The sequence below is a fragment of the Phaenicophaeus curvirostris genome, chromosome 19 (genome assembly GCF_032191515.1).
Source record: "Phaenicophaeus curvirostris isolate KB17595 chromosome 19, BPBGC_Pcur_1.0, whole genome shotgun sequence".
Lineage (NCBI taxonomy): Eukaryota > Metazoa > Chordata > Aves > Cuculiformes > Cuculidae > Phaenicophaeus > Phaenicophaeus curvirostris.
Genome location: NC_091410.1, coordinates 4224231 through 4241271, shown reverse-complemented (window position 1 = coordinate 4241271; position 17041 = coordinate 4224231). Strand labels below are relative to the sequence as shown.

The window sequence follows — 17041 nt, the reverse complement described above, 5'->3', positions numbered from 1 at the left end:
GGATGAGGAACAATTACTCTGTCAAGGCTCAGGGGTCCAGCAAGGACAACAGGGTGGGGTCCCAAATCCATCCTCTTATACAGCCTCGACCTTTGTTTTAGCTCCCTGCCCCACATCCCCGTGCTGGTCCCCAGATCCCCAGGGCAGCAGGGCTGTCTGTGACACCAGGAGGATGGCCACCACCCTGGGGAGCTCAGAGAGGGGTCAGGGAGGGCAAGGCTGAGACTGCTAGGAGGATGAGCTGGCATCCCTTCCCACCCCATTGCTCTGCAGGGAGGAAAGTGAGCTCATAGGGGCCAGGATCGCTCTCTCCTTCCTCTTGTTTTGCTGCCCTTGTTGCCTGGTAGCTGGAGGACCACATCTTTGGGATGGAAAGCCATGAGTTTCTGCTCTAGGGTAGTTGCACCATGTACCCTGATGACCTCAAGAGCAAGCTAGAAGCCTGGGGACCTCCCAAAGCTCCACTGTCCATCCCACAGAGCCCTCAGCTGTCCCCAAGCTCTGGATACCTAGATGTCACAGTCCCAGCCCTCCAGAAGCTGGGATGGAGGAGAGGGACCAGGATGGCCCCCTCACCCCCTGCACATGCTGCCACAGGGTGTGTGGGAGGAGTGACCTCCTTTTTTACTAAGCTGCCAGAGGAACCCACAAGCAGGGTTTGACCTGCCAGATTTCAACCAGAGACAGAAAACGTCAGCAGTGACACTGTGAGCACCTGGAGATCTGCAGAAAGGTCTGACAGTCCAGTCAGTCCCCGGCGAGATGAGAGAGCTTTGCCTGAAGCTGCTTCTGGGCTTTCTTGAGGGATCTTTTGAGAGAGGTCCCAGCACCAGTAACACCCTTCCAGCATCCAAACTGATCTCAACCCTGCTACGAGTCCCTCTTCACTAGCAGCAGCCAAGGGAGCACAGCTGCCAGCATGGCCACAGTCAGGATGAGGAGGACAGCGAGGGCGATGGGTGACTGGCAGCATTTCACCCCCAGGGCTGAGCTGGACGACACCGAGCTCCGTGTTTCTGCTCTACTTCTCCCTCCAAGAGAGCCGCACTCTGCATCCAACAGTGGCATCCCATGGTTGCTGATGACAAAGATGTGGGCTTCCCGTGCCAGCTCTCCTGGGCCCCCCAGTGAGTCCATGGGGCCGTTCCCTGTGCTGCAGCACCGGTCAAAGCTCTGCACCGGCATCACAAAATGGGTGGGCACCACCAAGGTGTTGCTGGCCTCCACTTTGGTCAGATGGGGCAAGGAGGAAGGTGACAGAGGCATCTCCAGTGTCCGGAGGCTGGTGCCTGCCTTGGGTGGCCACAGAGCCTTCTTCTTGCTGAGGAAAGTCACATAGCGGCAGATGGGGCAGATGATGCTGCTCTGGACCTGGCCTTCGAGCTTGGTGGAGAGCAGGCACTTCACCAGGCAGTCATGGCAGAAGGTGTGCCCGCAGCTGAGCTTGCGGTGTGTGGCCTCCAGCGGGTGAAACTTCTCGTAGCACACGGGGCACTCAGCTGGAAGACCTTCCTTGCTGGATGAGGTGTCAGACATCCCTGCTCTGTCAGCCACAGGGGCTCCCCAGCTGCAAGGAAGAGGCGTGAAGAGGTCACTAAGGGTCTAAGTGGCAGCAATCAGCATGATCCATCTCTTCTCCACCCATCCTTCTCCTCTCTGCCTTTGCCTTCTTGCCCCTAACATGTGGGGTGGGTGGCTATTAGGCATGGTCTCAACAAGGCAGGGCATTCTGAGGAGCATTAAGCCTCTCTGTGTGGCCCTTGGGGCAAGGGAGACCTCAGCTCCAGAGGCACCAGGGACAACAATCCCTGGCTGCAAAATCGCACCGTAAAAAGCAAAAGCCCCTGGTTGGAGCTGTGTCTCCCTGCTCAGTGCCTGGCAGAGATAAAAGAGGTTCAGCTTGTGTCATGAGTGCCTCCGTGCTCTGCTGCCAGTTCCAGGTGTGAAGGAGGTGGGATTCCCATCCCACAAAGAAACCTACCAAGGAAATGGAGGTGATCCCATTCCAGGCGACCTGGAGGGGCCAGGAAAAGCAGGAGAAGGTTGGGTCAGCGGGGCAGGTGGGGGTGGGAGTGCAGGACTCCCCAGACATGGAGAGGGACCCACACCAGGCTCCTCGCAGGCTGCTGGAGGATGTCCCAGCCTGGTGGCCAGGTCACCGCCATCTTCAGGCTGTGCTCCTCACTCATCCTGGAGCACAGTGTGGGCATCAAGCCTCAGAGACCGGCACCTCCTGTTAGTCAGAGCAGGCAGGGCAGAGCCCAGCCAGCTCGCTTGGTCACCGCCCTGGCCCAGGGTGTGAGGGGGAGCGTGGGGTGGCTCTGATCCCCAGACCTGCATCTGGGCTGGGTCCGAAGCTCTCCTGTGGGTCTCCCAACACAGGGAGCATTCGCATGGTGGCTTCAGGGAAGGGAAAGGGGAGGTGGAAGAGGGAAGAAGGGAGAGAGGAGAGGGAAAAAAGAGGAGAAGGGAGGAGGGAGAGAGCAGAGGGGAGAAGAGATGCTCATCTCATCTCCCTTCTCTTAGACTAGATCAGGAACTGGATCTTCATAAAACCAGCAGATTTCCCAGAACTTGCAGCATTTTCAGACGTGACTGGACCCTCACCCCTTTTCTCACACATGACCGTGCCCATGGGCATCCTCACAGCTGTTTCTGGAGGTTACAGCATCCCCTCCTTGGCTGCCCTTCTCTTGCATGGGAGCCCTCACCGGCACCAGGATGGCCACATGAACGCAATGAGCCATCCGCTCCCCATGCAAGAGGAGAAAGACCCAGGCTCCTGCTCTGGTTTAGAAGGGATCAGGGACTTGATGTTCACCTGAAATGCTGCAGGAGAAGAACCTAATTCCATGCCCCAACTCCCCCACGTCCCAAAGCCCCCTTACCTGCTGCAGGGCACCAGGGCAGGGGCCCCTCCATGCACTCCACTGCTATTCCCAGAAGCAGGGGCAGCTCTGCCCCAGCCCCAAGCACCAGCTGGGAAGAGGACCAGGACACCTATATAACACAGAGGTGTTGGCTCTGCATTTCATATGGGCTCATTGCACAAAAGCTGGAGCAGGGACAGCTCCCGGAGAGTGAATGTGGAGGAACTTGTTTGGGTTTTAAAGGTCTGATAGTCACCTGGTTGGCCAGGGAGTGGGTGAGGAGCCGGCGTCGGGCGTCGTAGGGCAGGGTCAGGAGGCACAGTCCTGCCTGCTTTCCCTCATGTAATGGGAAGCTGTAGCTGGGTCCATCCCTGGGGTCAAACCCTCATGAAGTACATGTTAAAGGGGATGCTGGGATCCCAAACCCCTCTGTTGCTGCAAAGCAGGATGAGCTGCACCAGCGCTGGGCTACTGCTCAACACTTCTCACCTCCACCCATCTCCACTCTCCATCCCTCACCCTGGCCACATCTTTGTCCCTGTGTCCCTTCCTCATCCCCAAAATGCTCATCACTTCAGCCCTGCAATCCTCATCCTACATTGCTGGATGCTCATCCAAGCCCTGGTGTGGCAGGGTTCACCCCGACAAACACACTGGAGCAGGCTCAAAACACATCACCACCTTGGAGGGGTTTTCAGCATCTCTTGGAACCATGGTCCATGCAGCAGCAGGAGCCCCATGAGCTCAAGATAGAGAGGAGCCCTGTGCTTGGCTGTCTCAGCAGCTGTGGCTGGCTTGTGAGTCACTGTTTGGCCACGTGCAGTCTGGAAACCCACATAAAGGAGGTTCCCTGTGGCCTTACCCACATCTCAGGGTGCTGCTCGTCCCTCACCCGACCCCCAGGCAAGAAGCTGAGAGGCATCTTCCCTGTGAAGCCTTGTAAAAACTGCCAGCGGGGTGGATTGCTCCTGATTCAATCTCAACTCTTTCCAGCCACCTCTGCCACCTCCCAGCCCAGCCAGTGGCCACAGGGCTGCCAGCCCACACTTCAGGCCTGCAGAGCGGGGATATGGGCACCACTCACCACATCCAGAGGAGGTCCCCAAGGAGGTGTGATGACTCCAAGGCACCCTGACTACACACCTTCCCCAGCTCTGGCTGTGGCAGAGCATTCATAGGATCATTGTACCACCAAGGGACCCAAATGCCCTGAAGACCCCGACGTCTCCATCATGGGAAGCCTTCAGGAGAAACTTGGACACAGGAAAAAGTCTTTCCTTGGGACAGAGAGATGCTCCACACAAGCATTCCCAGCCCCGTGCTCCTCTAGTCTTAAGCAGACGCCCAGTGCTCTGCAGGTTCTATAGGGCAAGCAGAAGAAGAATTGCACCCTTAGTACTCCAAACCGATGAGGTGGCCCCTGGAGTCCCTTCGTGGGCAGGAGGGGTGGTTTCACACGGCTGGGTGCCACGGCTGCAGGCGTGGGCAGGAGTATCAGTCGCTCATGGGTGCAGCGGTTGCAGTGGTTACAACACAGGGCTGGTTTCTGGAAGGAGAAGGGTGGGTGCAGCCACACCAGGGTGCCCCGCGCACCGCAGTAGCTTCCAAAATGCATCTGCCCTCTGCAGGAAGCACCTACGCTGGGAAGCTTGTGTCGCAGAGAAGACCTCTTGAGCCATGAAGTCTTATCCCTCTCTGGAAGGAGACGTGGAGCATGTCAACACTTCCCACACCTCTGCTTAGGATCACAGACAAAGTCACTGCACTCATTACCCCAGTTTTCTTGGGATGGTCAGAAACTGAGGTTCTCCAGACAGATTTTGCCAGGGCTGAGGTTGCACAATTACCCTTGGGGTAGGCATCTCCATCTCCTGGCCCCTCCTCGAAGCTGCTGGATGTCCCAAGGCTGCTTGTACGTCCTAAGATCTCCACTGCTGAACAAGTGATCTGGGCCAGCAAGAACAGATTTAGGGCAGCTGAGCATCTCCGCAGCTTCAGATTGCTCTCTGCTGGCACGCAGGCAGGGTGGAAATTCCTGTTTCCCATAGTTTGAATGCTCTCCACAGTCGGAAACTATGACCTCACGACTCTATACATAGGCACTGGAAAAACGAGTCTGCCTCCCTGTGCTGCTTTGACCACACCAAAATCAAAGGGATCCTGGCACATCACAGCCCTGGCTCTGTCAGCAGTTTCGCTCTTTCCCAGAGTGGCTTTTCTCGATGCCTTTGTCCCACTTTGACGTGTGGCAGCATCTTTCCTGAGTGACGGCATCTTTCCTGAGTGACAGCATTGAGTCTGTCGGTGCCTGAAGGACAAGAAAACAGGTTCAGAGCAAAACGAGTCCCTAAATGCTGCCTGTATTTCTTCTTGGGCTTTAAGTACTGCAGCTCACAACCAGCGTCTGGATCCCTCTCGACCCAGTGCAGGGCCAAGGGCTCCAGGATGGTACCAGGCTCAGCTCCTCTTCAGGACCCACAACTTCAACCTTCTTTGCTCCAGGGTCAGTGGCTTCCAGCGAACAAGGGACATTTCTAAACCAGAAGAGGACACAGCACTTCCTGCAGGGTCTGGGGGGGATGGGGTCCCCTCCCTCCAACTGCCACAGCTTTTGGACAGAGCTTTGCAGACACTTGCAAGGGCAAGATGATGCTGAAGAGACAGCCTTCATCTTCCACAGCGCCACCCAAACTTTCCTTTCGGTGCTCAAGCCACACCACCCAAGGCACAGAAGGCAAAGACAGGGACTGGAAGAACAAAGAACCACCCACTGGAGAAGGTCAGGTTTGAGACCATGTAAGGAACCTGAAGGTGCACAAGTCCACGGGACCTGGTAAGATGCATCCGTGGGTCCTGAGGGATGAAGGTGGAAGAAGTTGCTAAGCCAAACTCCATCATATCTGAGAAGCTGTGATGTGATGACCAATGCCTCTGCCCAGTGGCTTTGGAGTGTCCACGGTGAAGCTGCAGGGCAGGACCGGTTTCAGTGCAGAGCAAAGGCTTCCTGCAGCTTTCTCCTCGGTGCTTTTTTCCGTGCCCAGGAGGTGGTGCTATTGGATGTGCTTTGGACACCCTTAAAAAAAAAAAACCAAACAAACAAACCAAAAAAAACCCCAAACCCTGAGAGGCACTGAAAAAAAAGCCCTGAGCCCGGTTCTCCAGAACTGCCACGTCTGGAGCTGGTTGTCCCCATCATCTGGGATTCTGCCTCTTCCCCACCAGGATGGGTGGGATCTGCTTCTCCGGCTGCTAGTCAGAAATATAAGTACAGCCATTTGATGCGATGAATGCTTACCAAACACCAAGGAATAATGGTGTATTCCCAATCCCGTCTCTTTTCCCATCAGGGCAGGGATCTGCTGAGCAGCTGCTGCAGGCTTGCGCTGTATCTGGGCATCATGATTCTAACCTGCCTCTGCCTCCCTGCTGCTGGCAAAAAGAAACCCTCCCAGAAATCATCCTTCACCTGGCATGAGCCCTTGGAGCCTTAGCCTGACACCAAATAGTGGAGATTTGTCCCACCTGGTCTATGCAGAGCAGCACAGACCCACGGGGCATGGGGTTTTGGAGCGCGAGCGCAGTTTCCAGGAGCTCCTTCAAGGGGCTCTTCAGGGGCTCTTTTCCAACCAAATGGTTCTGTCATTCTATGCTCAGGGCTATGGTTTGGTAGTGGATGGGTACAGTTGGATCTGATGATCTCAAAGGTCTTTCCCAACCAAATGATTCTACAACTCAACTTATTCCCCTCCTTGATGCCCTCCACCAGGCAGGGGCTCAGCTCACCGCAAGAGCTGCCTCCAGTGAGTCTGGGGGCTGCCCAAATGCGATTGCTTGCCATACTGTGTGACCCACCCTGGCTGTGGCAGCAAGTTCTGGCCCATGTCCCCCTCCCCTGGCCCACATCCCCCTCCCCTGGCCCACGGCTGCCTCCCCACACGCCCTCCCTGGTCCTGGTCCCACCTCACATCCCACCCTCTCCTCTCTGGGATGCTGGTTAGCAGCGGGGGGGTGTGTGTGTGTGTGTTGCTGCAGTGGTAATCCGTGGCATCCCGTGCAGAATGGAGAAACAATAGAGCTTTGAAGCGAGCGGGCAGATGCTGGGGGGAGAAGAAGGCATCTATTCAGCAGTGGCAGCTGCCCACTTGCCTGTGCAGAGCAGGGGCTGCGCTCCCCCGCGGCTCCCTTTGGGGGTCCTGCCCAGCAGACTCTTGCTGGGGCCAGGGCCAGGGTGGGGAGCTGCTTATCAAAACCCAGGAAGGATCCATCGTCAGATTTTCTGGAAGCATAAAATCATAGAATCATAGAATAACCAGGTTGGAAGAGACCCATTGGATCATGGAGTCCAACCATTCCCATCAAACACTAAACCATGTCCCTCAGCACCTCGTCCACCTGTGCCTTAAACACCTCCAGGGAAGGTGACTCAACCACCTCCTTGGACAGCCTGTTCCAGTGCCCAATCACCCTTCCTGTGAAAAATTCCTTCCTAATGTTCAGCCTAAACCTCCCCTGGCGGAGCTTGAGGCCATTCCCTCTCGTCCTGTCCCCTGTCACTTGGGAGAAGAGCCCAGCTCCCTCCTCTCCACAACCTCCTTTCAGGTAGCTATAGAGAGCAATGAGGTCTCCCCTCAGCCTCCTCTTCTCCAAGCTAAACACCCCCAGCTCTCTCAGCCGTTCTTCATACTACCCTGTGTTTCACTACACCTCTCCCAGCCCCATCCTTCCCTGAACAGCCTCCTGTATCCCTTCCAGAGCCAGCCCTACATCCTCTGCACCCCAGCCCCACACCTGCCTACATGCTCTCCATCCCCTCCTGCATCCTCCTCAGTCCCAGCCCTCCCCGAGCCCCTGCTGAGGGACCACAGATCCTCGTGGAAGGCACCTGTTGAGGCCATGGTTGAACCCACTGGCTCTGCCAGTTCAAGCTCCACAAAGCTTCTGAGATGCAATGAGTTGACAGTTCTCAGACTACATCCAGTGGGGAATGCTCACAGCTGTAGAGCTGCAAGCAGATCTGGATGCTCCCACCCAGCACAAACCAGTGCCCAGCTCCCTATGTTGTCTCCCACTCCATCCTCGCTTCTCCTTTGCCCAAAGCCTCTTTTCCCCTAGGGCCTCTGGTCCTGGAGCCCTGCCACAACCCCCCACCATGCCCAGAGCAGCTCAGACACCGCTTCATCTCACTGACAGGCAGCTGAGAGGCTCTGCACAGCAACCAGTCCTCCCCGGGTCACTTCAGCTGGTTAAGGCATATGGGCAGATGGGATTAGTTCTGCTGGAGTCAGTGAGACATGGGAGGAGATGCTGATGGTCCCATGTGTCCTGCTGGAGATGTGTCTCCTCTCTGTCTGAGATGCTCCCAGCTCTGTCCCCACAGCATGGATGCTCCTAGAGTCAAGAGAACACCCCTCCAAGGCAGCGATTAGCAAGATAAATCCTGTCCCCCTCAAAAAAAAAAAAAAAAGAGTCCCGGGGCTATTTCTCCCTCTCACACCTTTACTAACTGTTAAAACAGAATCACAGAATGGTTTGGAAGGGACCTTAAAGCCCATCCAGTCCCAGCCCCCTGTCATGGGCAGGGACACCTCCAGCTGGATCAGGGGCTCCAAGCCCCATCCAACCTGGCCTTGAACCCCTCCAGCGAGAGGGCAAACCCAGAGGGCCTCCCTATCCTCACAGGAAAACATTTCTTCCTGATAACTCATCTCAATCTCCCCTCTTTCAGCTGAAAATTGTTCCCCTTCCTCCCATCCCTGCACTCCCTGATCAAGAGCCCCTCCCCAGCTTTCTTACAGACCCTTTCAGTACTAGAAGCGGCTCTAAGGATGCCCAGGACTACCTGCACTTTGCATGGCTGCACATCTGGGCCAACAATTCCCAGCCCATAGTTGCACCCTGGGGACCCCCACCTACCACACACCCCACTCTTTGGGGCACACGGATCTTCCCGGTGGTGGCACAGCCCTTGCAGATACAACAACCACTGTGCCCCCATGCCCTCCTTCTCACCGCACACCAAAACGACCTCCAGCAGCCATGGACCGTGGGACAGCCCCAGCTCCTGCCTGTGCAGGTCCCCCTGCCCCCATGGGAGACCCCCCCTCTTTGCTCAAATCCATTACGGCTGCCTTGTCTCTCCTCAGCCTTTCAGCAGAGGGGCTTTTGCTGGTGAAACACAGACCTGGCTTGGCTGGCAGGAGACACGGCCGCATTGTGCGGCCGCTAATGCTAAGTGACTGCTCCTTTGTGCGGCTGGAAGCACCAAACCCTCCTCGAGTGCATGGGAACAGCTCCCGCTTACAATGGGGTGCAGCCGGGAGCGACCTCAAAGCAAACATTGACTTAAAAATCAGTGTTAACCAGGCAGGCACGTTGAACCTCTTGGGAAACACAGCCCCCACCAACCCTACGCCTTTGTCGACGGGGGCGCTTGGTAAAGGAGCCTTTGATGGAGCCGGTGGCAAAGCGGGGAAAGGATCTTCGTACGGAGTTAGCAGGGCTCATTGGAAGAGCTTTAAACTGGATTTGAGGGGGGAAAGGGGCAAAGCCAGGCTCGCTAGGGGTAGGGGTGGCACACCAGGGTTTGAGGGACGGTGTGGTAGCGATGCCCTTTGGTCTGCTGTGTCAGTGGAGGTAGGGGATGGAGATCCACGCAGCGGCAAAAACACAAGGGTTACCCATGTTTTAGAAACCACAGAAGTGCCTGAGAATGGTCACGAGGCAATTATAGAATCATAGAATCATTAGTTTGGAAAAGACTTTTGAGATCGTCAGCTCCAACCATACCTGTCCACTACTAAATCATGTCCCCAAGCACCTCATCTACCCTCCTTTTAAACACCTCCAGGGATGGGGACGCAACTGCCTCCCTGAGCAGCCTCTGCCAGTGCCCGAGAACCCTTTCTGTGAAGAAATTCTCCTTAATGTCCAGTCTAATTAGGGCTTCTCCCCCTCAAAAGGTGGTGGGATCAGCTGAAGCACCCACATCAATGCATGCAGGGTGGGCAACAAACGGGAGGAGCTGGAAGCCGTTTTGCAGCAGGAAAACTGTGGTATATCTGCCATCACAGGAACACGGTGGGATGACTCGCTCAGCTGGGGTGCTGCAATGAATGGCCACAAACTCTTCAAGAAGGAGAGGTGGTGGGGTAGCTCTGTATGTCAGGGAGTGTTTGGATTGACTAGAGCTGGAGGAGGGTGATGATAGGGTTGAGTGTTTACGGGTAAGAATCAAGAGGAAGGCCAACAAGGTGGGATGATGGTATGATGGGATGATGGTGGCATGATGGTGGGAGTCTGTTACAGACCATCCAACCAGGATGAAAAGGCAGACAAAATATTCTATAAGCAGCTGGGAGAAGTCTCACAATCTCTAGCCCTTGCTTTCATGGGGGACTTCAACCTACTAGATATTTGCTAGAAATACAATACAATGGAGAGGAAAGAGTCTAGGAGGTTCCTGGAGTGTGTGGAGGAGAACTCCCTGACCCAGCTGGTGAGGGAGACAACCAGGGAAGGTGCCCATTGGACCTGTCATTTGCAAATAGAGAAGGATTTATGGGTGATGGGATGGCTGGAGGCTGCTTTGGGCACAGTGATTATGGAATCTTAGAGTTCTTGATTCTTCAGGAAGTAAGGAGGGGGATCATCAGGATGCCCACCGCAGACTGGCAGAGGATGGACTTTGTACTGTTTAGAAGCCTGGTTATCAGAGTCCCTTGGGAGGCAGTCCTGAAGGGCGAAGGAGTACAGGAAGGCTGGACATTCTTCAAGGAGGAAATCTTAAAGGACAGGAGCAGTTTGTCACCATGTGCTGAAGGATGAGCCATCGACAAAGAGACCGGACTGGCTGAACAGAGAGATCCGGCTGGAGCTCAGGAGAAAAAGAGAATTTATGGCCTTCGGAAGGAGATGCTGGCAATTCATGAAGACTGCAAGTATGTCGTGAGATTATGCATGGAGAAAATGAGAAGGGACAAAGCCTAACTAGAACTTAATCTGTTTCCAGCAGTAAAAGACTGTTTTCCCAGCCAGGCCTCCAGCCTCTCCACTGCCACCTTGATCTCCCTCCAGAGAGTGTTTCAGAGATCCAAGAGGAGAGTCAGTTGAAGTGAGAAGATGGGGGGTGGATAGGCTGGACCAGGACTGCAAACATCGCCAGCATCACCTGGACGTGGCTGGGCACAGGGGACACAGTGTAAGGTGCACAAACATGCTGGGAAAATGCTCCATTTCTAGGAGGGATGAGACAGCTCCAAGGGCAGCTTGCTACCAGGATGACCTTCTCACAGGACGCTGTGGTTTCCCCACCTCTCACAGCCTCTAATTCAGGTGCAGTGTGCGTCCCGGAGCCGTGCTCTGCCACACGTCCCTGGCTCAGAGCTGACGCTGCCAAGCAGCATTTGCAGCCTTGTGTAACACCCAGGTCACGCAGGGTGACTCCTGCGCAGGCGTTGGGGGACATCCACGGTGCTGGCTGGCTGAGGAGGGAGCAGTGCGTGGTCTCCATCCTCACGTTGTCTTCAACCTCCCACCCCATCCACTGTAGAAAAAGGTAGCAAAGCACGAGACCATCAGCCCCGGGTAACCCCACACAGGTGGATGGGACACGGCTGTGGGGACAGATGCAGGAACAGAGGTGGCCTTGGTGGCACCACGTCCGTGGAGAACACAAGCTATCCCGACGAGGGCAGCTGGCTCGGCTGCGGTTTTGGCCCCCGCGTCAGCCCGGAGCAAGGGAAGCATGAGGGCATCCCAACAGCATCGCCTGCTGCTAATGACAGGCCAGCTGGCTAATTACAGAGGGCAAGAAATTAAGCATGAAAACGAAGCTGAAGTATTAGGTCAGCGGAAGGGAACTGCGAGGTCAGCACTGAGAGCACCGAGAGCTCCCGGCCCTCCCTCGCCTGTGGCCCTGGGGGCTGCAGGGACACAAGGGCACTAACGTGGAGTAAGAGGAGAATCCTGCAGGTGGGAAGATGTTGTGCTGGGAAAGCCAGGAATAGGAAAGCTGGGGTGGACTGGGATGGTCTTGGAGGCTGCCGACTGCCCTAAGCTCAGCTCAGGCCCAGCAGGGTCCTTGCAGGGCTCAAAAGGCCTCTGCTCCCAGCTCCTGGGGCTGTTCTGGGACAGAAAAGCTGTGCAGGGCGCAAGGATTGGGGTGGGAAAGGGGATGGGATGGGAAAGGATGGGATGGGGCGAGGAAAGGGATGGGGAAGAGGAAGGGAATGGGGAAGAGGAAGGGGATGGGGAAGGGGATGGGGAAGGGGGTGGGGAAGGGGGTGGGGAAGGGGGTGGGGAAGGGGGTGGGGAAGGGGGTGGGGATGGGGGTGGGGAAGGGGGTGGGGAAGGGGGTGGGGATGGGGGTGGGGATGGGGGTGGGGATGGGGATGGGGGTGGGGGTGGGGATGGGGGTGGGGATGGGGATGGGGGTGGGGAAGGGGGTGGGGAAGGGGGTGGGGAAGGGGGTGGGGGTGGGGATAGGGGTGGGGATGGGGGTGGGGATGGGGGAGGGGATGGGGATGGGAAAGGGGATGGGGATGGGAAAGGGGATGGGGATGGGAAAGGGGATGGAGAGAGCCTTGGTGGCCAAGACGCCCGCCCCGTAGAGTCCACGGCCCCGTCCGGGAATCGATTCCATATATGGAGAGGCCACGCCCCCTCCAGCCCGTCCGTCTAGAGGCCACGCCCCCAGGAGCCCGTAGCCGTGAGGCCACGCCCCTATCATAGACCACGCCCCTTAGACCAGGCCCCGCTCCTCACCCCGCCCCTGCAGAGCGGGGAGGCCCCGCCCCTCGCTCGGGCCCCGCCCCCCCCCCGAGGCCCCGCCCCCCGGTGCCCGGATCTCAGCCCGGCGGCGGATGCGGCGGGGGATGCGCCCCGGTGAGCGGCGGGGGCGGCGCGGCCCGGGGGGAGGGTGCTTGTAGGGGGAGACGGGAGAAGACGGCGGGAGGGAGGGAGGGAGGGGGCCGCGGCCGCCGCTGCGGGGGCTCCGGCGTCGGGCTCTGCGGGCCCCGCGCGGCTGCGCCCATTGGCCGCGAGCTGACAACGGGGCAGGGCCCGCCCCCCGCGCGGCGCCGTTGGCCGCGGCCGCCGCCCCGCCGCCGCCATTGGCCGCCGGCCCCGCCCGTCCCCGCGCCCCGCCCGCCGGCCGCCGCCCTGCGCGAGCCGGGGCCCAGCCGGTACCCCCGGAACCGGTGCGGCCACCCCGGATCGGTACCACCCCCCCGGGACCGGTGCTTCTTGGAACCGGCCCCCCCCCCGCCCCGCCCCGCGAACCGGTGCCCCCACCCCAAATCGGTGTCTCTCCCCCAGAACCGGCCCCCCCCGGCCCTGCCCTCCCCTTGGAACGGGTGGCCGGCCCCCTTCCCCCCCGACCCCGAACCGGTACCCGCCCTGGAACCGGTTACCCCTCTCCTCCTCCCCGAACCGGTGCCCTCTGGAACCGGTGACGCCTTCTTAGAACCGGTGCTCCCCTTGGAGCCGGTGCCCTCTGGCTGGAACCGGTTCCCTTCACCGCCCCCCGAACCGGAGCCGGTGCCCTGCGCTCAGGTACTCGGGGCTGGGGGGGTTGCGGCGAGGCTCGGGGCGAACCGGGGGCGTTGGGTGCCGAGGGCTCGGGGCTGCAGCCCAGGACCCGCCTGTGTCCCCAGCTGCACCCAGAGCAGTGGGGGATCCTGCCCCTCTGCTCCGCTTCGGACACCCCCCTGGAGCCCCAAGTCCAGTGCTGGGCTCCCCGGCATCAGAAGGATGTGGAGCTGTTGGAACGGGTCCGGAGGAGGCCACGGAGATGATGCAAGGGCTGGAGAACATCTGCTGTGAGGCCAGGCTGAGAGTTGGGGTTGTTCAGCCTGGAGAAGAGAAGGCTCTGGGGAGACCTTAGAGCAGCTTCCAGTGCTGAAAGGGGCTCCAGGAAAGCTGGGGGTGGGCTTCTCGCAAGGACATGGAGTGATAGGACAAGGAGAATGGCTTTAAATTGGAAGGGGGAAGATTTAGGTTGGACATAAGGAAGAAATGTTTTGCTGTGAGGGTGAGGAGGCCCTGGCCCAGGTTGCCCAGAGCAGTGGTGGCTGCCCCATCCCTGGAGGCGTTCAGGGCCAGGTTGGATGGGGCTTGGAGCCCCCTGATGCAGTGGGAGGGTTGGAACTGGATGGGTCTCTTCCAACACAAACCATTCTGTGATTCAGAGCAGCTCCCAAAGGCAGAGGAGCATTGCAGGCGGTGGGCTGAGCTAGGTGACCTGCCCAGCTCCCTGACAGTCCCTGTGCCTCCTGTAGATGCCTTTGTCCTGTAAGGCATTTATTTTTCCATCATCTATCATTTATTCCTCCATCATCCATTGCTAGTCACTGACAGGAAGCTGGACATACACAGGATTTGCCTCCGTTCTCATGAAATACTTGATTGATTCGTGCCTGGGGTACATTTCTATGGAATATTTTTCCATAGTTCTGTGAGGGTTTTTCGCAGAGGTTTTTATGGCCTCACTCTCAGCTTTGCGAGTCTTGCTGTATTTTGTACAAACATGACCAAACTCGAACAGTCCCCGCCTCACACTCCCAGTTTGATGAGTTTGACCCAAATTGCAGCAGACATGCTGTAAAAGGTCTAAAGGGAAAATATATTGCTGGAGTTAGGCTTCCAGTTAAGTGGCTTCCAGTTAGTGACTTCTGGTTAACGCATCTCTCCCCTTCCTAGGGAGGAGGAGAACCATCCTCACCCACCCACAGCCTGGCATCGTCACTCTTGACCAGTTTGTACTGGGAGTACTCGGTGACTCAGGGCTTCTCTGTTTCCTCTCAGACTCTCTCGACTTGCTCATGAGTCTGGAGAAGAGGCAGAGGACGCTTTTGTGGGCACCTGGTATTTATTGCCTTGAGAGGTGGTTAATAGATGAAACTGCAGAAGACGAGTTCTTTTAGTATTGTTTTTTTCTTTCTCTAGAAACAAGTCCTGAGCACTGCAGAGGGCAGGTGGCCTTCTCAAGGTCAGTATTTTGGTAGAGGTATTAGTATCTGAGAGGAGAGACCTGTCCGGAGGCAGAAAAGTGACAAGGAGGCTTTTATACTTATTTATTTATATTTAAATCTGGCGTGTCAGCTGTGTGACTGCCCAGGCAGGCTGGGTTGATAGTGCCTGTGGTTGTGCTGGATGTGATAGGTGTGGGTAAGCAGTGCATTTGTTTGATTAACTGGGTTAAGTCTGCCCTGGAAGAGATCCTGTGTTGCTTTTAGACCCAGACCTGGCCGGGCTGTTTGTGTTGTGGATGGGGAGGCAGAGCCCAGGCGTTCTCTTTTTGGTGAGCACATGTGACGATTTGATTCTGCGTGTCACTGGGAGGTTTGGAGGGTCAATTTCATCCTGCCTGTCACTGGGAGATCTGGAGGGGACAGTTTGATCCTGCGTGTCACTGGGAGATCTGGAGGGGACAGTTTGATCCTGCGTGTCACTGGGAGATCTGGAGGGGACAGTTTGATCCTGCGTGTCACTGGGAGATCTGGAGGGGACGATTTCATTCTGTGTGTCACTGAGAGGTACAGAGGTGAAGGTATGAGCTCCAAGGCACAGGGATTTAATTTCCTTCCCCCCCTTCCTCAGGGTCAAGCCCGGTGTTTTTTCCTGACGCTTTAGAGGTTGCAGGCATGTGAGATAATTCCTCATTTGGTGGTGAAGGAAAGAGAAAGATGAAAAAAGTGGAGAGAAGACATGTGACTGATGGTGTCTGTGACCTTGCTGCCACAAGGAGTCTCCTCTCTGGAGGCACGTCTGAGAGCAAACTAGCAAAGAGCACGGCAGCCAAGAACTATTTATTCCCTCAGCCAATTGCAATTATTTTTGAGAAGCAGGGCGAATCAGTCTACAGGCAGGAAATGGTGGTTTTACAGTCCTTGGTGTTTGTGGCATCACAAACATAGTCAAGTAAACTGTGAAGTGTGTTCAAGCAAACTGTTTTCGCTGCCATACTGTGCTGGTCCACGGGCAGAGCCAGACGTGCCCATTGGAGCGTGTTTTTTCCTGCTGTGACCACATCCCTGGAGGCCTCTGTCGATACAGCTCAGGAGCAGATTGTACTGCTTCTCCCTCCTCATCAACGTGGAGTTTTGGTATTTATTTTTAACTCTCATCTTGTTAAGTGCTTACCGAAGAGACCAAAGCCCTCCCTGATGATGGCTGGCCTGTGATGAGCTTTTGGGTTGTATTCAAAGCCATTTTCCCCTCCCTGGCACTTCAGAGAACCTAGAGATGTAAAAGCCATAGAATGCATTCCTCTTGGAAGAAATGTGAGCTATGTTTCCCCTTCTAAGTTTCTTGCTCACTTGTCATTCTGCAGTGTTGAGAAGCATCTTAGCTCACTGGCTACCGCCTTCCCAAGGAATGTCGTCATCTGGATGGTATTAATTGCTGAGCTAATAGGGAGGCCCAAGGGACCTGTGTGCTGTCATTTGTCGCAAGCTCCTTGCTGCGTGTGTCGTAACTTCTCGGATAAATGCATTGCTCCTGGGTAAGACGCTCTGTAGTTTTTCAGGGTTTAAAGAGAAAGCAGGTGACTGTGAGTTGGAGAAGGTGCAGGTTGGGTGGGTGGCTTTCCAAGGTGGCGAGAGGGTGTGCAGGCACGCGGCGTTATGTGCCAGCTCTCAGTCTCCACTGCGCAGTCAGGATCTGTGCTCCTGGTGCTCATCATATCTCACTGACTTCCTGAAGAAGTGCTTTTCCAGAGAGCAGACACTGACACAGGGAGAAGCGTGTCCTTTTCAAAGCCTTAATTTCCTTCTCAATTTGTTGTTTACCCCCGACCCTTCCGCTCTGTATGGATTCATTCCTCTAGGGTTCCCAGGAATGGAGCTGGGAGCAAATTGTTCTCCTGGGCAGGCCTAGGTTGTTCTGGGACATGCACATCTCCAGGGGCCTCTCCTTCATCTCTGTGGATACTGAACTTGCATCAGGAGCACCTGCCTCTTCAGATTCTCCTTTTTAAAGCTCTTCAGTGGTGATACTTGAGAACAAGTAGAGGTTGGATGTCTTGAACTTCCCATGTTTTTAAAGGGGTACTGAAAAGGTCTTTGGGAAAGCTGGGGAGGGGCTCTTGTTCAGGCAGTGCAAGTATAGGGGGAATGGTTTTCAGCTGAAAGAGGGAGGTTGAGATGAGATATTTGGAAGAAATATTTTCCTGT

At 56.4% G+C, this 17041-nt stretch overlaps 2 protein-coding genes across 3 annotated transcripts in view; one reads left to right on the top strand and one right to left on the bottom strand.

Annotated features, from left to right (window-relative positions):
• Nucleotides 1-469: 469 nt before the first annotated feature.
• RNF222 (ring finger protein 222) lies at nt 470-3092 on the bottom strand. The gene is made up of 2 exons (XM_069872380.1): nt 2889-3092; nt 470-1567 (listed from the first exon to the last, which is right to left on the bottom strand). Exon 2 carries the CDS (start codon nt 1534-1536, stop codon nt 871-873), a length of 666 nt encoding a protein of 221 aa, XP_069728481.1. The 5' UTR covers nt 1537-1567; nt 2889-3092; the 3' UTR covers nt 470-870.
• Nucleotides 3093-12689: 9597 nt separating this feature from the next.
• The window catches only part of NDEL1 (nudE neurodevelopment protein 1 like 1), a 31017-nt gene continuing 26665 nt past the window's right edge, over nt 12690-17041 (top strand). The window contains exon 1 of one of the 2 annotated variants that reach the window (XM_069872360.1): nt 12690-12752. The gene's annotated coding sequence lies outside the window, so the exon portion shown is untranslated. Of the gene's footprint in view, nt 12753-13259; nt 13422-17041 lie in introns of those variants that run through there. The other variant, XM_069872361.1, reaches the window with a different exon arrangement.

Excerpts from the sequence above, each read along its gene's own strand:
- RNF222 (XM_069872380.1), bottom strand. The coding sequence starts at position 1,536 with ATGTCTGACACCTCATCCAGCAAGGAAGGTCTTCCAGCTGAGTGCCCC.